At 44.2% G+C, this 21,947-nt stretch overlaps 1 protein-coding gene across 1 annotated transcript; it reads right to left on the bottom strand.

Annotated features, from left to right (window-relative positions):
- Window positions 1–4,269: 4,269 nt before the first annotated feature.
- On the bottom strand, window positions 4,270–21,860 carry LOC142008519 (interleukin-7-like). The gene is made up of 5 exons (XM_074985724.1): window positions 21,827–21,860; window positions 20,269–20,408; window positions 12,813–12,899; window positions 6,627–6,779; window positions 4,270–5,633 (listed from the first exon to the last, which is right to left on the bottom strand). Exons 2-5 carry the CDS (start codon window positions 20,332–20,334, stop codon window positions 5,490–5,492), a joined length of 450 nt encoding a protein of 149 aa, XP_074841825.1. The 5' UTR covers window positions 20,335–20,408; window positions 21,827–21,860; the 3' UTR covers window positions 4,270–5,489.
- Window positions 21,861–21,947: the final 87 nt, after the last annotated feature.

Genomic DNA, 21,947 nt, shown 5'->3' with positions numbered 1-21,947 from the left:
TCACGGAAATTTTCAGCCTGAGGAGTGTGGGAAAGTTATAAAAAACTGAAAACAGGATCATATAGTGGAAATATGTAAAGGGTTGTGGCAGTCACAGAGCACTACAGGTAACCTGCACTATATAGTGCCTCAGGACTGAAGGCGTCCAACATTATATAATGCAGCTTACCTGGGCGCAAATCATTACATAGCCAGCTATGCCTGGGTAGCTTTTATGATATAGTTCATCATGCCTGCTCAGTGAGAATCAGTGAAGTTAGGCAGCAGAGACTAAAGCCATAAAACACAGGCAAAAGAAAATCCATGAAGAAAAATATAAAGAAATGACTGTTCACACTCTTCATCATTTTCATTTATTTAATAGGAAAATGCAGAAAAAGGAGAGGAGATTAAATACTGGTAACACCCAGCACCTGGTCAAAATGAGCCCCAAAATTTGATAAATAAATGCAAGGCTCCTTTTCTGCATGCACAATTGGCTCAAATGTGTTGATGTTCTCCTATGCCCTTTCTGTAAAAATACCAGTTCTTCCTCAGCGTTCCTGATGGCTGGTAACAGACAGATATGGGAGTCTGAAGAACTGTGGCAAGAGAGAAGAGTTTGTCATCTGTATCCCAGACTTTGTCTTGCTTCATTTGGCTTTGGAGCTAGTACTTCCTCACAGGAAGCTCGATCAAGGTAGTCTTCAGACAAAGCAATCTCTTTCCTGATAGCCCTGACGAGGCAATTGGCATCACCAATAATCTTGTCTAGATTATATGGTGGACTCATTTCTTCCATAGCTCTTTGTTTGGTCAGGGAACTGGCATTTACAGCTTTTTACAGGCTGCTGTTCGCCAAGTAGCTGAGGTGGGAATGAAGGGCTTGTCAACCTGACCCTTGCCCATAATTCTGATCTGACATCACTGTCTGCAGCATGCAATGTTTTTTTCACAAGTAGTAGGAGGCATAGGACTGACAAGTTTGTCACCATGACTCTCACTACATGATAGGTCAGTGTCTGCAGGGTTTGATGTTGGTGGTGAGTTTGGAGGCTCTTCCACCTTGGGAAGGATTCTGTGCTCATAAACAGCTTTTAGATTCATGCCACGATGTTTCTTCTGCAGTGTGTATTGCCTTTTTCATTTGATAAGCTATGGCAACCCCTAGAGTTTTTTTCCATGCCTGTTTAAGGGCCCAGGTAGCATAGCAGGCTTTTATACCCTTTCCACTCTGCCCTTCACATATTGTAGAGGAGCACTTTTTGACTGATTTTAAAGGCTTCTTGCTGCTTATGGCATTCTTCATAATCCTTTTTTGTCTTGCTTGTGTGTTAATGTTCATTGCAGCCTCCTCTTCTACAATTTTATGTATCTGCTTGATGTGATGTCCAAAATCACTTGACCCACTGGCATCTAAAGTACACTCCATTAAATCAAGATCAACAGGAATCTCATCATTTCATCATCACCATTGTCTACGAATCTCATCATTTCACTGTCAACATTGTTTAGGCGATGTATGGGCAGCACTGGCTTCCAGGCACACATGAGTTCACGAGGTGTAATGCCTGTTGATTTATGTCATGATGTTTGGAATGCAAACAGGACTCCCTGTAGCACCTTTAGCCATTCCTCTTGTTCCCTTTCTAACACCATTAGCATGGCATCCTGAATTTTCTGATTTGCACACTCTACAAGGCCATTTTTGCCTGTGGGTGGTAAGCTCTGCTTTGTTCCTGTTAAAAGATGTAAATTTTTCAAAACTTTGTTACTGAACTTATGCCCCTGGTCATTAATTTGTATTTTGGGGCAACCAAATCTGCAAATCAGGTCATAAATGAAAAGTGCCACCACTTCGGCATTCTGCAGAGGCTTCACCTCTAGCCACTTAAACAAATAATCTGCTACAACACAAAGGCCGTGTCTACACGTGCCCCAAACTGCGAAATGGCCACGCAAATGGCCATTTCGAAGTTTACTAATGAAGCGCTGAAATGCATATTCAGCGCTTCATTAGCATGCGGGCGGCAGCGGCGCTTCGAAATTGCCGCGGATTGCCGCCGTGCGTCTCGTCCATACGGGGCTCCTTTTCGAAAGGACACCACCTACTTTGAAGTCCCCTTATTCCCATCAGCTGATGGGAATAAGGGGACTTCGAAGTAGGCGGGGTCCTTTCGAAAAGGAGCCCCGTCTGGATGAGACGCGCGGCGGCAATCCGCGTCAATTTCGAAGCGCCGCTGCCGCCCGCATGCTAATGAAGCGCTGAATATGCATTTCAGTGCTTCATTAGTAAACTTCGAAATGGCCATTTGCGTGGCCATTTCGAAGTTTGGGGCACGTGTAGACACGGCCAAACACACACATAGCCCTCTGGATTTTTGGGCAAAGAACATAAATTTACTTGTATTTGGTGCCAGACTTTATTTGGGATGGACACACTGTGAAGTTCTGGAGCTGACTTGCTCCTTTTTGTGGCCCTTTTCTGGCAGTGCTCACAGGGGTGACAACACATTTTCTAACATCCATTTTCATTTTTTGCCATCACATTCCTGAGTCTTGCAAGTTCCAAAGGATCACATTGTGACCAATGTACCCTCCCAGTGCCTTAACCTATTTTGCTGTGCCTAACCCTTCAAGAGCACATTTCAGTAGCTCATATCTTTTTCCCTTGTCCTTAATATTTAAAGCATCGTGTGCGAAGGGTCTCTTTGGTTTCATAATATTGTTGTATCAGTAACGGAGCTCTCCATTTCTTATTGTGAAATGCCCAGCTTGTTCAATAAAATTATTCTGTGGCCCAATGTTCTTGATTCCTTTGACATGCTCAGGGAACTCACCATTCAACAAGTAACTTCTGATTTTTTGTAGTTGGGTTCACTACCAACCTTCCCTGCTTTTTTGATCTCACCACCTTGGCTTGCCTCGCCATTTTGGAAAGATCTGGCCATTTTGGAAGGCGTGGGTCCTGATTAATAAGTTGAAGTAATGGATAACAGATTAACTGTCACAGTGATAATTTTAAATAAATAACTTTGATTTTAAAATGTAAGTGGTCAGCTGTTCAGAAATGCCTGTTCCTGTACCAATTGTGGTAGAATGCAAATTTCATGCTTTCGATGGCTTTTCCTATGCATCCATTGCATGCTCTGTGCCTTACTTCATTTTCCAGGCACTAGACACTATAGTCACCCAACTTTAGTCATTCTCACCCAGGCAAAAGTCACTAAATTTAGGGTATGTTGCCTGGGTGAGGAACAGTATGCAGTGCTTGTTACCAATTTAGTGCTCCTGCCTCCTCACATCAGCCCTGAAAAAAATGAATTAGTTCAGATGGGCCCAATCAGCCAATTAAAATGCAAATGAGGGATATTTATGCTTCAAGGAGGCAATTAATGTGAAGGAAACTCATGGATGAGAGAATAGGTGCAGTTCTATAGTCAGGAAGCTGACAACAGTGTGGAACATTACACAGAGGAAGGCCGTAGTCTATCTCCCTGAGGTAAGCAAAGGGGGTGGATAGAAACCCTCTGAAAGGGGTTTACCATAAGAGAGAGCAGTCTGACTAGGAAGGCTGGAGAATGAAAATCTTAGAAGAGCATGTTTGGAGTTAGTCCAGGGATGAGAACTCTCAGGTTGGTGTAGCCACAGAACTTAACTGCACTCTGCAAGGCCCAGGGATAGAACCCAGTGTACAGGACAGGGTAGGGTTCCCTACTATCCACTGGAAAGTGGTACCGCATGGGACAATGAAAGGGAAGATGGCCTGAGTCACTGCAAGACTGACATAGTAAGGGCAGTGAGTATGAAGACTGCCTGATGCTACCTGCACAGAGAAATTTAGAAAGACTCCTTCTGAAGGGAAAATCCCAGTGGGGCTTAGCTGGAGGGCTGAGCCACAAAGCAGACATGCTAGGACTCCATCTGTGGGAAGAGAGCAGCTACGGTGAAAGGGAAGAGGTGGTGAACAAGGTGGATCTAAGAGCCCGAAGGAAATGCCATCCAGCAGTTAGTAGAGCACGTGACTGTCAGTTACTTTAACTAACAGTGACAGTATCAGTTCTGCCAGTGATGTCTTCATATGCCAAAAACTAGAACAGAAGCAATGATACCAAAAGAAACACCATTTTGTTAGATACATTACGAGTGGGTTTTGTTACAAAAGGAGTAGTAATGTCTAAGTAAGAAATTGTGAGGTATACACAACTAATAAATATTCATAAATTCATGACAGAATTAAATATAAACATTTAATTAGTAAAATACCAATATATTAGTCTCTGAAAATACTCATATCTTAAAATGTTTGTTTTATGTTAAATACACTATATAAAGTATATACACAGAAGACATGAAAATTAATGTAAGCTGGTCTAACTATTCCTGCAGCTAATTGCAATGACCAAATCCACAAAGCTGGTACAGGTTGAACCTTTCTCATCTGCACCCTGCCGACCTGAGCAGTGCCTGACGAGAGAATTAATGGGAGGTCAATATTGTCTAGCTGCATTACCAACACTTCCACTGCTTCCTGGGCTCTTAGAAGACATTTAGGGGTAAACTACAGCTAAATAACAGCACAGAAGACTGGGAGCCAGGACTGGTGGCTGTAAACAAACTTTGTAGCACCATGGGAAACTTGGCCACACCCATGATCGGTGGCTGTCCAGATATCTAAAATCATGCCAGAATACAGACATTGCCAAACAACAGAGTGAAAGATTAGAGAGGTTCAGCCTGTATTTTCTTGAGTCAACTGATCTTGCATATGTCAGTAGCTGCCCTTTTCTCCATTCCACAGGCCTTACACTCTTGTCTTTTTAGCTGCCTCCATACTAGATCCCTGCAAAACAAACACCTCTTCTTAAGATGCTTAAAATAATTCATTCCCTTATCTTTTGCCGGCACAGATCTGGTTCCTATTTTGGGCCTTAAAAGCAGCTTGCGTATCCCATCAGATCTCCGTGCTTCAACTGGTACTGCATCAACAGAAGTGGCTCAGGAGCCATTCTTAATTACCACAAATGTTAATTCTGATCTATGATGCAGTTATACAAAACATCATATTAGTATGACACTTTGCTTTCTTTGCTGTTTCCAAGATTATTTATCACAGTAGGCACCTAACAAGTTTCTTTTCATTTTAAAGTAATATGAAGTTAGTCAAAAACACGGCCATGTACTTTTGTAGGTAGCTACAGAGTCCAAGTACTTTTCAGTGTATAAAAGTGGGGCTACAGCAGTCTATTCTGTTTGTTTTTGCTTCCAGCTGCAGTGTTAGCATCCACTTCTTGGACTTCTGCAGTCCAATTAGTTGGTTTCCACTGACTTTGTCCCCAGAAATAGGTACAGGATCTTCTCATCAGGACTTTGGCAAAAAGTACTTACGTAAGCAGAGATACTTGAAGAACACATGTGAAGTGCAAAGGCATCTAGCATTGCCACTGTATTCCAGAACCCCATGGGTTACACCACTTTGAAAAAACAGATAGGATTGCATTTTAAGGTTTTTACCTAGCAATTTCTTTTTCAAACTTATTCCAGCAGGATCTAAGGCTAGATATAGTTTCCTTTAGTTCACATAATTCTTGGCAACATTTTTTCTTGTTGCTTTGTGTGTCTTCTCTGCTCTTTAGTCTAACCCATTCACAAACCTGTAAAAGAACAGTTCAAATTATTAATTGAGGTGAACTTATACTCCTTTCCGTACAGAAACAATTTAAAACGCAAAACACTCTAATTGTATATCAATGCATTTAATTATCCTGAGTCAGAACACTGGGCTACACCCAATAAGGCCATCACTTGTGGTCACAGTCAGATCAGTACCACTAGTCACACAGGGCCTCTTTATACCTAATCAGACAACTCAGTTTTGATTCTGAAGAAGTGTGCCACCTGCTGAACTACCAACTTCCTTTAGCACCTAAGGTGCCTGGAAGGTTTCACATGTAAGTATTTTAAAATTAAGGTTCAAGAATATTGGTTGAGAGTACTGAGTACATACCATCAAGTATCTTTTTCTCTAAAAAGTTATATATAAGATTCATGATGCTTTGAGTGCATTCTCTAATTGGTGCAAGGGTAATTTAATTCCTGGAACTCCTACTGGTATTAATATAAGCTGTCCCAAAAATACTGAATTTAAAAATGAAAGAAAAGCTGTCTTAGGTTTTAGTGCACAAAATAGAGGGTCAGTAGAGAAAAAGGCTTGACTTGATAATGCACAGACTAGTAATCCTGGAAAACTAACTTACTGGCCATGCTTTCCTTAGTTGTACTGTGGCAAGGCAATAAAAGCAGTAATTCATACAATTTTGCAAATAGTAACTAAGTTATATTTTATTTGAAGAGAGAAACGACATATCTGCTCTCATCTACAAAGCTGTTCTAGTGAGCCAACTGTTAAGGGGCTGATGCAAAGCCAACTGTAGTCAATGGGAATCTTTTCATAGCTGTCCATTGGGTTTACTTTAGAGCCTTAAACTGTGCATCAAGGGACATATACTACGGGGTGGATGTTATAATGTTTCATTTTGGTCCATGGTAGTAACATCCTATTCTGAAGAGTCTTATTAGAGAGCAAAGTACTTCCTTTCTAATATGAGAATATGCTAGGTAATTTGCGGGATTTGTCAACAACTTACGTCTCCAGCTCTTGGCCTATCACATTTGCAGCGCAGAATGTCTAATGTCATACATGAAACCAGAGCAGTTTGCCATCTGAAATCTATGCTGATCTTCTGCTTACGAAAAAATTTAAGCAAGTCACATGCCATGTTCTGTAATGACCTTATTTCCTATGAAGAAAGAAACAAAGAAAAGATGCCTTAAGTTCGAGCGCCCTTAGATTTTACATAATTGTTGGCTGTCTCAAGCTCAGAGCTGTTTCACTAGTTGTGTGATTAACCTGACTAAAGTTTCAGACCCTTGTAACTATATTACTAGAGGGCTTGTCTACACTTGCCCCCAACTTTGAAGGGGGGATGTTAATTAGGGTGATGGGAAATTACTAACCAAGTGCTGTGGTGATTACGCAACACTTCATTAGGCTAATTCTCCCCCCGCGGCAAACTTCAAGTGTCAAACTTCGAAGTACCAGCATGCATGTTGCCATGGGCACTTTGAAGTGCTCACGCTACTTCGAAGTGCCTTTACTCCCCAAAATTTTGAGCATGCTGACACTTTGAAGTTTTACACTTTGAAGTTGTTGCAGGGAAGAATTAGCCTAATGAAGTGCTGCGTATTCAATGCAGCACTTCATTAGTAAGCTCCCGTTACGCTGAGTAACATGCTCCTTTGAAGTTGGGGGCAAGTGTAGACCCAGCCGATGTGTTAAATACAGTCTGCAATCACAACTGACAATGGTGGGTTTTGATGGAGTCTGGAACAAACCAATGTATCAAATTTTTAAAAAATGATTCTGTGGTTATAATAACAACCTCTATATGGATTTATGAACACTAATATGTATACCAGTGTGATTCCCCCACTCCCAAATTATTAATTTTGGCTTTTACATGGGGACTATATCACAACATGATACTACAAATACTTTTTATTAGAAAGTACAAATTATTTTGTAAAAGTTGTCTTACCCACACAAAATTAAAGATCAACATTTGAAGTGAAGGTTTAGTTGCACTGGTAAGACCAGAAAAAAACTGACAGGGAAATAAAAGCTATTTTTGTTAGCTAACTGACAAAAAGAAGTTATCCTGTTCTTCATTTAATACTGTATGAAAATAATATTTTAAAAATCAACATTTTGAGAAGTGAATATAATCTCTGTAGTATGAGATTGGCTTTTCTGGATATAGGACTACTGCTTAAAAGTTTCAATAAAAATCAAGTACTTCTGTGCAGCTTGCATAAATTTTAGCCTCAGAAAAGATTGAAAGGAAACGTTATTAAGTTCCTAGGAGTCCACTGTGCTTGGCTCTGTACAAACACGGAACAAAAAGATGGTGTCTGCCCCAAAGAATTTCTAATCTAAATATGAGGAACTGATGGACACAGACTGACAAAGAATGGTCAGGGGAGTACAAGGAAACGAGACAATGTTGGTCAGCCTGGTAGGCTTTAGTCTCAGCAAACCACCAGTCTAATCATTGTCACGTTTTAAAATGAAGAGTTCTAGAATCCATACTCTGAAAAACAGGACTTGCTGTGATCACAATATAACAGTATCCTTAAGCAGAATTTGTTACACAGAGACTGGGTTATACAGAAAAGAAAGCTACAACACACAAGCACAAGTAAATTCTTAAAAAAAACAAAACAAAACAAAAAACAAAACCAAAAAAACTTAAATTTCTGTAACTGTTGTTCTTTGAGATGCGCTGCACACGCTCATTCTAGTACAAGTGTGTGCACGCCCTGAGCGTTACTCAGTGATATCCATAGGGTTGGCTCTGGTGCCCTTTGGTACCATGTGTCCACAGCACTGTTACACAGTGCACTGCCAACCTCCCCGCAGTCCCTTTTTTTCTGGATGACTCCAATAAGAGGGGTAGGAGAGTGTATGTTGGAATGAACATGTGCAACTCACTCCCATGGCCCCTGAACAACAGCTACAGAAAGACAGTACACATTTTTGTTTTCTTTTTGAGTGATTGCACATTACCTGTGCATTCCAATGTGGGAGATTCCCAGCAGTTGTACAGGTGGAGGGCTCAGAGTTTGACATGATGACTACAATGCAGATTGGCCAAATGTGGCATGACCCCTAGCCTGATGAGTGAGGGTACAATGAGAACCAAATATGTGCATTGACAACAAAGTTGCTGTGCTACAAATGTCTTGAATAGGGACCCATGCTCAAAATGCTACTGTGGACACTTGTGTGGTTTGGGTGGGAACACCTGGTAGTTTGTAACACATGTAAATACATGACCTGAACCGTTATGAAATTATATGATGGGGGAGACCTTTCAGCCTGGCTGTAATCTGTACAAACAGCTGGGTGGATTTCCAAAACTGTTTGGCCCTTACTACATATAAAGCCAGTGCATGCCTAATATCTAAGAAGTGGAGCCATTGCTCTTCCCTGCTCATATGAAGTTTCAGATAGTAAACCAGTACAAAGATAACTTGATTGTATGGAATGCGAGACCACCTTTTGGAAGCAAAGCAGGGTGAGGACACAATTACACCTTATCCTTACAGAACACAGTCACTCCAAAATAAGAGCAAATATCTCTAAAACTCTTCTGGTTGATGAAATGGCTGCTAAGAAGGTCACCTTCTCAAGAGGTACAGTAAGGAGCAAGATAAGGTTGAGGTCCTGGAGGTGACTGGCTGTTGCCCTTTAACGTACCGCCTCTACTGCCCTCAAGGAAATAGTTAGAAATGTTGTTTATTTGCGAAGTCATTCATTCATCCCAGGGTGAAAAGAAGAGACTTCTACCAGCTGGACTCTAATTCATGCCAGGGTTAAACTCACATTGACTGCTAATTCAATGGAGCAAGTACTCATTCTAGAGAACTGTAGCCACAACAGGCAAGACATGCTTCTGGAAAGAACAGATAGTGAACCACTTCATTCTGCCAGGTAGGCCACCCTGGTGGAAGACTTTCTCTTTACTAGTAGAACATCAAGCATCTGCTCTAATGAGGCTAGTTCTGTGTGGTTTAACCATGAAGTTTCCAGGTTGTCAGTTAAAAGGACTGGGTGTATGAGTGGAGCAGATGAGCATGGTCTTGAGAAATCAGGTCTGGATGTAGAGATAATGGGATCAGAGACACTGCTGTGAGGTCCAGGAGAGTGGTTGACCAACCTAGGCTATCAGAATGACCAACCTCGGGCATGAGTGAATAAGAGAAAATACATAGAAAAGTTGCCACATCCATGGAAGAAGGAAAGCTTCTGAAAATTACCTGGGACTGTGACCCAAAAGGGAGCAGAACTGTTGATACTTCAGCTACGTCTACGCTTGCATTCCTCTTTCAAAAGAGGCATACAAATAAGGGAACTTGAAAATGCAAATGAGGCACAGATTTACATATCTGGCACCTCATTTTCACATTCTTCTTTTGAAAGAGCTTCTTTTGAAGGAAGAAAAGGAGCACAGATTCAGCTCTTTTGAAAGTAAACCCTATCTTCGAAAGAACCCTTCTTCCTGGAAAAAAACATAGTAAGAAGGGTTCTTTCCAAATAGGGATTATTTCTGAAAGAACTACGTCTATACTGCTTTCCTTCTTTTGAACGAATATGCAAATGAGGTGCCAGGAACATAAATACAGTGCTCATTTGCATTTTTAATCTCCCTCATTTGCTTGCCTCTTTTGAAAGAGGAAGGCTACTGTGGACGTAGCCTTCTGTTGTGCTCTACAACAAACAGGTCTATCTGGGGAGTCTCACACTGCTGGAAAACAAACTCTGCAGCAAGTCGGCAAAGGATCCACTTGTGATCAAAGAAGGATCCACTGAAGTGATCTACTACCTTATTTTGTGTGATTAATAGGTAGAAGTTCTCCAGGTAAAAGGATTAGATTGCACAAAAATCACACAACTCTACTACCTCTCAACACAGGGAAAAGCCAACTCCTGGCTTGCCTGCTGATGTTGAACACAGCTGCCATGTTGTTTATTAGGAATGAAACACTTCTGCTTGTAACATGAGGCAGGAATGCTAGATGTGACAGACACTGAAGTGTAGAAAGAATTCTTCCTGGGACCACAGGCCCTGAGTTCCAAGGAGACCCAAGTAAGTTCCCCAGATCCTCCTACTGGTTTCTCAGCACAGCCCCCACTGTGCACTGAATGTTGGCCAGCAGGGCCACCCCCCTAGGCTGTTTCTGGCCAGCACTGTGTGGTGTCTGATTAGTGTGGGCAGGTTCCAGAGAACAGCTGGTTATGTGTTGCCTCTGTTGCCCACCCCTCAGCCCTTTCCGTGGTCCCTCTCTTACTCTCGTTTCCTTGTTTCACCTCTTCACCATCACTAGCCTCACTGCTACTCCCTATACCTCCCCCGCTCCACACACATCTCCCCGGGCAGGGAACAGGTTGCTGACGGTACTGTGAGGAGAACCAGCTCCTGGCTGGGGCACTCAGCTCACTAATAGCTTGGCTGGTAGGCCTGTTCCTTCCCCCCACTGATGCTGGCAGGGCTGTCACCCCAAGAAAGCCCAAGATCCTCTGGGCCTGGGGTGCTAGCCAGGAGGAACCAAGCCCAGCATGTGCCAAAGCCCCGTGCACCACTGGTACAGCAAAGCCTCTCTGCGCCCCAGCTAACTTTTGGAATGGTGGGATGGGGGAAGCAATTTCCAGCCTATTTGTGCCCTGGCCCTGCAGCTCCACAACACATCCCTGGGCAGAGACTTAGCATCCCCCTCAACCCCGAGATCCTATGTCCTGCCCCTGTTCCATCCCCTATTCAGCCTCTCTTGCAGAGCCACTTCTCTAGCTGGGTTTGCTGAAGCCTGTGCAGTCCAGGTTCTCTGGGCCCTGGTTGACAATGAGCCCTTAGGCCTTAACCTTTTCCTGCCCATACTGTAGCTGGGGGACAGGAGGTGCCTGGATCATTTAGTGTCCAGCAGAAGCTGGGAGGTGTAGGTTTACCTTTTGAAACTGCAGGCAGGATGGGACAAGCTGCTTCTGGCCACAGAGGAAGTGGAAGTGGAGAAAGAGATGAACTCTGCAAAGACATGGTCAAACCATCGTTCCCACTACCCACTTCTTCCCCTGTGGCTGGCAGCAGCTCCCATCTCTTCCCGGAAAAATAGTGCACAAAAGCTGCTGCTGGCCACTTTCTAGTGTCAACTCTGGTAGAAATCTGGCCCTGCATGTCTCCCCAGTGTTGCCACGATACCAGGTAATAGCAAAGGTTGGTCAGTCATCCTCCTTTCATGAGAGAGCTGTATGGTTGGGGTATGTGTGTGTGTATGTGTGTGTGAGAGATAGAGAGAGAGAGAGAGAGACAGAGAGAAAGACCTGCCACTGTGTGAATGTTAAAGGTCACCGAGTCTGAGCACGGACCCTGCACAAAGGGAAATGCCCCCGCTTTTCAGAAGAGCCACTGGCCAACCAGTTGATGATATGGCCTGGTGCAGATCTGTTGCAGGACAGTGCTGACTTGCCCTCTGGGGCCTGTTCCTGCCACAGAGGTAGAGCTGCACCTCTGACTCCAAGAACATAAGTAGTTTCTGTTCAGAGCCCACAGATGAGTGGCCCAATGTGGGTTGCAGTCTACTGTGGTCTCTGTGCTGGGCTGTCCTAGGGCATGGGGAATGTCCTCCTGTGACTGGCTTTTTTTGTTTGTTGTTTTCTCCACAACACTGGAGAGGGTAAATGATGCTGAGGTGCCCACACAACAGCAGAAGTGCTCCTCACTGACACCACTCATGCTTGGCACAGAGTCAGAATGGCCTGGATCCAATGGAGGTCTGAGTGCTGCTTCTATTCAGATGGATTTCAGCCTAGCATTACAGTCATTTTTGATACATGGCTTGAAGTGCACTCAGCTCTTGCAGTGCTCCCAAACGTGAGCTCACCCTAAGCACTTAAGGCAGCTGGAATAGGATAGCTCAGAGGCACAGCCTTCCTGCAGGACCCACAAGGTTTGAAGCCCAGCCACCAAGGCATGCCTCAGTACTGGGTGTAAAAGAAACTAACCACTACAAGAGAAAATTAACCAGCTATGTACAAAACTATATGTAGAGAAAAAGAGGAAACAAAGTCCACAGAGAAAGACTTTCAGGAGCAAAGACAGAGCATTTCCAGTGACTTGAAAAATACCACTGAGTGAATATTTTCTGGTGCCTGTCTTCAGGGTGTGTACCTATATTGCAAAGGACATGTGCAATCACTCAAAGAAAAAGTTGTATTTTACCTGAGTATCATTGCAGAAATTCACACTTGGGTTGTCACGTCTTTTATTCCTGCAGCACCGGTCACGATGCTCTCCAGACATATTTTCCTACAATAGATCATATATTAAATAATGTAATCGTGCTCTAATCAAGCTAGCTTTTTTTCATATCATCAGTTGGTAAGCTTAACTCCTTACACTGCTTTTTGGGATGGCATCAAGAAGTGGAAGGAGAGAGTGCTGATTTTTTTCTTGTCAAGTAAGCAATGGAGGAAATAATTTAGCTATTCTTTACCAGGGTAGCTTTTTGTAATGTTGAGACTATGAATTCCACTTAGATGATTCTTAACAGTGGTTTTTGCTGTGCTTGTACTTAAAGTTTACTCCCTTAAGAAACAGACATAGGTTGAGATTTTCCAAGGGATTTCTGGGATTTTGGCATGCATCTTCCATAGACATGAAGTGAAATTGTGTCTGAATCCCCCTAAATGTCTATGAGCTATGAGTCTCGCCCCTTTGCTTCCACCACTGACTGTGCCCTTCTTCCGCACCCTTTTTTTTGTCACCTTGGCCGTGTCTACACTAGCCAAAAACTTCGAAATGGCCATGTAAATGGCCATTTCAAAGTTTACTAATGAAGCGCTGAAATACATATTCAGCGCCTCATTAGCATGCAGGAGGCTGCGGCACTTCGAAATTGACGCGGCTCATCGCTGCGTGGCTCATCCAGATGGGGCTCCTTTTCGAAAGAACCCCGCCTACTTCTGAGTCCCCTTATTCCTATGAGCAGATGGGAATAAGGGGACTTCAAAGTAGGCGGGGTCCTTTTGAAAAGGAGCCCTGTCGGGACGAGCCGCGCGACGGCGAGCCGCGTCAATTTCGAAGTGCTGCGGCTGCCCGCATGCTAATGAGGCGCTGAATATGTATTTCAGAGCTTCATTAGTAAACTTCGAAATGGCCATTTGCATGGCTATTTCAAAGTTTTTGGCTAGTGTAGACGTAGCCCCTGATGCTTATAATAATATCTAGACCCCAAAGGCAAGGGTGGAAGTAACTTAAATTTCTTACAGATACTATCGTATTTCAAACACACAACACTGTGGGGAGAGGATGGGAGGGAGGAGGGCCTTGGGTTGGGGGTTCTAATGCAACAGGACCTCAAAGAAATTTAAGCATGGGGCGGAAGATGCAGGGGAGGCTCAGGGCAGGGACTGTGGTACATGAAATGTTGTGGGTTCAGGTCAGGGGATGATGTTGTTTGGGGTACAGGAGTCAGGACAGAGGGTAGGAGGAGGGGCTTATGGCAGAGGGTCAGAACATGTGGGGGATGCAGGAGTCAGGGTTCGGGTGTGAGGAGCTCAGGGCAATAGGCTGGAGATGGCACAGGGGATGGGGTGTGAGGAGCTCAGGGCAGGAGGCTGGAGATGGTACAGGAGTCAGGGTAGGGCTGTGTGGACCTCAGGGCAGGAGGCTGGAGATGGTGCAAGTCAGAGTTGGCGTGTGAGGATGGGCTCCGGGCAGAGGGTTGGGGTTTGTAAAGAGGTCCGGGAATCAGAGCAGGGGATTAGGGTCTTACGGCAGGGGGCTGGGATGTGGGCAGGAAGTGCCCAGCAGCAAGGGTGACATTTAGGGACGACAGGGGGATGAAGTCCTCCCTATTCCTACAGATGCTGCTTGTTGTTTTCTCTCCCCCTCCCATCACCCTCAGGGAGGGAAGAAAGCTCACAGCATGGGTCACTCACTTCTCTGCCCCCTCCCCATGTCAGACAGGAGGAGAGGAATGGACCAGGCTGTGAGTTTCCTCTCACTCGCTTACAGTGACAGAAGCGGAACTGCAAGCAGCTAGCAACATAGGTAGGAATGTGGGGGACTTCAGCAACCCCATCCTTTCTAAAGGACACCTGGGAGGGGGCTGGATTATTACTGGACTGGCATGGGGCATGCCCCCAGCCAGCCTGTCTGTTTCACTTACCTGCTGCTTAGTATGGCAGTCTACAGGAGAGCCCCAGCAACCTGGCTGGGAGCATTCCCCAACTCCTCCTGCAGCAGAGACCCCAATCAAGCTCTTACCACAATGGCACACTGGGTCGCACTCCCTTACTTTCACCTCTGCCCAACAAAAGCGTTCTCTTTCCCTCCCACCCGCAAGTCTCTCTGAACCTTGCAGAGGAAATGAATTAATTCATATCAATATTATGTCAACTTATACTTCTAAAAAAAATAAGACTGTTTTAGTCATTTCTGTTTTTTGAGTTTCCCTTTGCATTTTTGCCTAACTTTGTCTGCGTTTCAAAAGAACAAAATTAACCTCAAACCTTGTAAACAGCAGATTGGTTAAGCATGGAGGAAGTGAATCCACACAAAGCCCTAAACAGTCAAATTTTCAAAGACATAAAAATATTAAGAGAGCATCCAATAGCTTTGTTTGTTGAAACACTTGAAATTACAACTTAGACACAAGAGGCAGCTCCATCTGCCTTTTCGAAGAGCTTAAGAGTAATTGGTCCTGGTAGCTAGGCAGATTTGTCACTGGGTGCAAAGGCAAAATGTGGGAGGTACACAGGGGCCATATGCAACCCCAGAACTTACCATCAGTATTGCACCACTTCCAGTGAGTGCAGGGGCCCAAAAGCAACATGAGATTTCTAGCTCACCCTACTCCCACACTGTGCTGCTGATGGGGAGGGACTGCCCCGCACTCACTGAATGCAGCACGGTGCTTCCATGGGGCAGGGGGGCAAGAGTGGACAGGGCACAGGCATGGAAGGGGTAGGGCAGATCAGGAGAGTGAGGGGCAGGGAAGGGGCAGAGCAAAGGTACATGGCCAGTGCCCTATTCCCCTGAAATTCCCACAGCAGTCATCTCTGACTGGGTGGGACAAAAGGACAGTGGATGAAACCCTGGCTCCACTGGAGTCCATGAAAAATTGCCACAGACTTCGAGGGAGCCAAGATATAACTGGAGTCCTGTACACCTGCGGTATCCTTGGATCATTTTTGCAGATTGCATGGTAATACAAATTTTGTAGCTGCACAGGGCTCAAGATACAGCCCACTAGTTGCTTGCTGTTAATGCCTCCAGTCCCCAGATATGGAGCAAAAATCACAATCAGCATGTCACACACAACTTCTAATAAAAATAATATTTAACTCTTGTCATTCTTTTCAATACCCATAATTTGGAGAGAAATAATCATGCAAACATAACACAGATTGTTCAGAAATCAAGATTAATCTCTGTGTATGCTGACATTACTTTTTGACAAAGTTTTTATTTAATATTTTTACTCTGTGAACCAGTGCATTTATAGGAATCTAGATTATATTTAGCCATATGGATAACCTTGTATATCCTGCTGAGTCAGAGTTGACAGAGATTAGTGACTAAATTGAAAGTAACAATTTCTTACATGCAAACTGCAGCAGCATAGTAGTCGTCAGGACTATTACTTAGGGTAGGTCAGTAATGAGATAAAGAGCCTTTTGCCTCTAGACTGCAAGTTCAAAGGTGGGCACAGGCTATGTAGTAACTGAAAATTATTTACTGTGGCTGTGTGACCTCAGGCAAGAGGCTACTAGGCCCTTTCGGGGTAATCTACATCTTGCTGGTAATCTAAGCAGACAGACAAGCACTGATTAGATACAAAGCAGGAACTAACTTCTTCAAAACTTGGGTAAAACGTTGGCTGGGAAATGAGGAAATCTGCACAATAGGTGCTTGTGCTAACCTCAGCCTTTCCCTTAACTGGCCTTTGGTCTGGCTTTCAAATATTGTGATTCTTTCTGAAACAGAATCACAGGCAATAGCGAGAGGTAGAGATCACGTCTGGGACAGTTTTGTGCATATATTCTAGGGCTTTTTTCTGGCGAAACACACCAGAATGGCATTCTGCCACCTTTTTTCCTGCCACCACCATTTTTAAAAGGCGGCTGGGCAGCTCAGAGCTGCACATGGCTCTTTAAGCCATTTGCAGTCCCCTGGCTGACACATGGCATCACTGTATATGGGATGTTACCCTACCCGGAGCTCCCAGGGTGATGGTGAGAGGGTGAGCAGAACAGTGCCCCAACCCCTGGGGTGGGCCATGAGGCCTGACTGGACGGCTGCTGTGTCACTCAGCAGGCAGGGCCGTTCTTAGGGCTCAGAGCAGAGCCATGAGGGAAGGAGCGTGGCCTGGGATGCTGAGGAGGGGGAAGTCTGGGTAGGGTAACGCCAGCCCCACAGGTAAAAGGGGGGTCAGGCAGGACACCCTTGAGCCAGCACCTGGCAGGGGGGCCTGGAGGCATGGGGCAAGCCACCCCCACCAGCTGACCTGGCCTCTGTTTGCTTGCAGGAAGTGGGCAGCCTGTGCCTGGCGTTGTACTTCCTGCTGCTGCGTGCCCTGGGCTACAGCTGCCACAGCAACGAGCAGCTGTACTGTGGGAGGTGCACCAGAGGCACTCCTCCATCACTGCCCTGCATAGCCTTGGCTATAGGCAGCATCTGAACCAGCCCTAAGGACACCCACAGGCCCAGTGGGAGGAGAGGGGAGGTGTGGAGTATGTGCTGAGCAGCCAAAAGCATCCATCACGCTTCATGTGAAGATGGGATCTGTGGTTTCCTTGTTACTCTCCAAGGACATCTCTGAGGGGAACGAGCCTTGCCTGGGGACTTCTAACACATACAGACTCCTTCTGAACTCTGTGCCTTGTGCCTGGGAGCCTCTGATTTGGTATCTGACACTCACAGGACTAGCCTCGGTCTACATTAGTCCCTGCCTGTGTGCGTTCACATATACAGACAGTTCCAATATTAAAGGGTAGTAGCAGACTTTATCCATGCAACATGTCCTGTAGTGGACATAAAACCCCTGTATAACACAAACTCTTAAACTCCTTGGGAAAACATAGCTAGTTATAGCCTGAGGTTTCTGCCTTTATTTAGCTGATTTATCTTTTAAATTTTAACACTTTCTAGCTGTGTCTACACGTGCACGCTACTTCGAAGTAGCAGCACTAACTTCGAAATAGCACCCGTCGCGGCTACACACGTCGGGCGCTATTTCGAAGTTAACTTCGAAGTTAGGCGGCGAGACGTCGAAGTCGCTAACCTCATGAGGGGATCGGAATAGCGCCCTACTTCGACGTTGAACGTCGAAGTAGGGACCGTGTAGACGATCCGCGTCCCGCAACGTCGAAATTGTGGGGTCCTCCATGGCAGCCATCAGCTGAGGGGTTGAGAGACGCTGTCTCTCCAGCCCATGCAGGGCTCTATGGTCACTGTGTGCAGCAGCCCTTAGCCCAGGGCTTCTGGCTATTGCTGCTGCAGCGGGGGATTCATGTTGCATGCACAGGGTCTGCAACTCGTTGTCGGCTCTGTGTATCTTGTGCTGTTTAGTGCAAGTGTGTCTGGGAGGGGCCCTTTAAGGGAGCGGCTGGCTGTTGAGTCCGCCCTGTGACCCTGTCTGCAGCTGTGCCTGGCACCCTTATTTCGATGTGTGCTACTGTGGCGTGTAGACGTTCCCTCGCAGCGCCTATTTCGATGTGGTGCTGCGCAACGTCGATGTTGAACATCGACGTTGCCAGCCCTGGAGGACGTGTAGACGTTATTAATCGAAATAGCCTATTTCGATGTCACCACATCGAAATAGGCTACTTCGATGTAGGCTTCACGTGTAGACGTAGCCTCTAAGAGCACACAGATGTGCCTTTTTCATTAAAGAAATGCAAAAACTCAGTTTAATAAGGACAGAGTACACGGACATTTCTGTATGCCTTTTGAAGCATTATGAAATTTATGTACAGTACTTTTCCTTTGATTAAGGATCAAATTATTCTAAGAAATGCAGTATAAAGTTAGAGATAAGGAATGATGTTCTTGAGAAACATCTGCCCACATAATCTTGATCCATCTGTTTTTGCTTAAGCAACTGCAATTATAGCAATGGTCAAATTTATGATTGTATTCCAGATAAAGCTGCATCTTTACAGGCAGATTAGCATGAAGAGCTATAGTAGCTAGAGCTGCTCCTTCAAGTAGTGGGAAAAATAAATGTAAATGTGTGACTTCACCTTTTGCAGACATAATAGTACTTGTCTGAAAGGCCATGCCTACATGCCTACTTGCTGCCTCTGCTATGTAGCCATGTGAACTTGCAAATAGGCACCCATCTGCAATTTCTAGAACCATCATTAGCATAGCGCAGCTAGCAGCAGATCTGTGCTAAGTGCCCAAGTAGACATGGCCAAAGAGAATTTGACGTTTAAAGTTCAGGCTCTCCTCTTTCGGCATGGTCTGGAAGCAGCTTTCACAGCTAATACCAATGATGATTGATAGCTAGGCAAAAGAGAAGGGCCTGATCTTTAAAAATCAAATTGTCTTTCAGGCAAGTATGTCATAGAATGGGTGGTAAAGCACTGAAATGGATTACCTAGGGAGCTGGTGAAACCTTCATCCTCAGAAGTTTTTAAGACAAGACTTGATAAAGCCCTGGCTGAAACGATTTAGTTTGGGTTGGGGCTTCTTTGAGCATGGGGTTAGACTAGATGACTTCCTGGGATCTCTTCCATCCCTAATATTCTCTGATATTGCAAGTCCTTTTCAATTCTGAAGAGTGACCTCCCTTCTGAACTCCCTGGTCTGTGTTCATAGATGCACTCTGGCAAGATCTCAGGATGCTCTACAGTGGCCACAGCTGTGGCACTACAGCAGGCTGGACCACGCAATATATAGCTGTAGTACTATAGTGTAGGTGCTTCTATAGTGTAGGTGTTTTTTTTAACCCGGTACTACCATATTTAAAAGGCGGTTGGGCAGCTCAGAGCCATATGTGGCTCTTTACAGAGTTCCCCCTGCTGCCGCTTCTCACGCCTCTGGCTCCCTGCCTGCTGCACTGAAAGAGTAGGACTCGATTTAATTGGTTTAACAGCTGGTATGAAAGGTTGCTGGGGGCAGTTTGAGGCTGTGGGGGGGGGTTAAGCCTGGGGGTGGGATGGGGCAGTTTGGGGATGGAGGGGGGGCAAGCCTAGGGGAAGTTTGAGCCTGTGGGAGGGGGTTAAGCCTGGGGGTGGGATGGGGCAGTTTGGGGGGCTGGAGGGGGTGGTTAAGCCTGGGGGCCATGGGAGGTGGTTTGGCGCATGAGTTCCAGCACCATTTTTTTCTAGGAAAAAAGCACTGATATATTCAACAATGGGCATAAAATTTCAGGCAAAGTTATAAAGACCTGCACATCATGGGTCAGATTATGTAGCTCCTGCTCATATGAACTAGCATTTACAAACACAAGCAGTCTCCATGCTTTCAACACAACTCCTGCATAAATGCTGACCAGTGAGACTGCAGAATTAGAGACTGCATTTGTACATCCCCTAAAGAAAACCCACACCCATTTTAATGTCTACCTTTAAATGTGACATTTATGGTGAATTAACCTTAAAATTATTCACAACAAGAAGACTTTGACAAAAAGAAAATAAAACAAAAGAATATAACTACCTACCAGCAGCTGAATATCGTGGATTAGAACATTCTCATACTTTTCACGTATTACAGCTGTACTTTCCATCACACAAGTAGATGAACTTATTGGCAACAGAACTATGAACAGTGCCAGAATCCCAAAGACAGACCTAAAAAAAACTAGTTTAGAACAACATAATTTAAACACATGTGAATGCCATAACGATGCTTATCAAAACAAAAAAGCAGACAAGTATCACTTTAAAGACTAACAAAATAATTTATTAGGTGAGCTTTTGTGGGACACACCCACTTCTTCAGACCATAGCCATACCAGAACAGACTCAATATTTCAGGCACAAAGAAACAAAAATAGTGATCAAGGTAGACAAATCAGAAAAAAAAAATATCAAGGTGAGCAAATCAGAGAGTAGAGGGGCAGAAGGAGCGGGGGGAGTCAAGAATTAGATTAAGCCAAGTATGCACACAAGCCCCCGTAATGACCCAGAAAATTCCCATCCATGTTCAAACCAGGTGTTAATGTGTCAAATTTGAATATAAAAGAGAGTTCAGCAGCCTCTCGTTCAAGAGTGTTGTGAAAATTCCTCTTCAGTAAGACACAAACTTTTAAATCATTAACAGAATGGCCCACTCCTTTAAAATGCTGGCTAACCAGTTTGCGGATCAGGAGTGTTTTTATGTCTGCTTTGTGCCCATTAACTTAAACAGACATAAAAACACTCCTGATTCACAAACCAGTGAGCCAGCATTTTAATGGAGTGGGCCATTCTGTTAATGGCTTAAGAATTTGCATGTTACTGAAGAGGAATTTTCACAACACTCTTGAAAGACAGGATTCTGAACTCTCTTTTATATTCAAATTTGACACATTAACATGTGGTTTGAACTGGGATGGGAATTTTCTGGGTCATTATAGGGGCTCGTTTGCATACTTGGCTTAATCTAATTCTTGACTTCCCTCCTCCTTCTGCCCCTCTACTCTCTGATTTGCTCACCTTGATAATTTTTTTTCTGATTTGTCCACCTTGATCACTATTTTTGGTTCTCTGTGCCTTAAATATTGAGTCTGTTCTGGTGTGGCTATGGTCTGAAGAAGTGGGTCTGTCCCACGAAAGCTGACCTAATAAATATATCGTTAGTCTTTAAAGTGCTATTTGACTACTTTTTTGTTTTGATAGTATATAGACTAGCACAGCTTTCTCTCTGTTACTAATAATGAAGTGTGTTTCAATAACTTATCTGGGACTTATTGTACAACTTTACCAAATAACAGGTACAATTAACATCCATTGGCATAAAATGATGTGAAAATGCCTTTAAATCTATCTTTCCAACAAAGTATCTTTTAAATACATTTTCAGAACATGCTACCCTTAGGAGTATTAATATGAAAATCATTAGTGCTAACAAAAGTAATAACTATGCTGTGGGGACAATAATATCCTTTACTTTAGTTAGAAACCCTGACTTCCTATAGTATACTGCAGATGAAGTATACAGTTTTCTAAGTATAATTTTATTTTTAAATTATTGGATTTGTGCTTTCAAAAAATATAGTTCTCCTGAAAGATACCAACCTATTTGACTTCAGTTGGGAAGGCTGCACCCTTGGAAGCATCATTCATTCTGTTAGTACTAGAAACTAAAACAGTCTCCATGTGCCAAATCTACTTTGAGTGAAGATAGTCCATGAAACAG

This window comes from Carettochelys insculpta, chromosome 2, assembly GCF_033958435.1.
Source record: "Carettochelys insculpta isolate YL-2023 chromosome 2, ASM3395843v1, whole genome shotgun sequence".
Taxonomy (NCBI): Eukaryota; Metazoa; Chordata; order Testudines; family Carettochelyidae; genus Carettochelys; species Carettochelys insculpta.
This window is presented reverse-complemented; position numbering and strand designations above follow the sequence as displayed.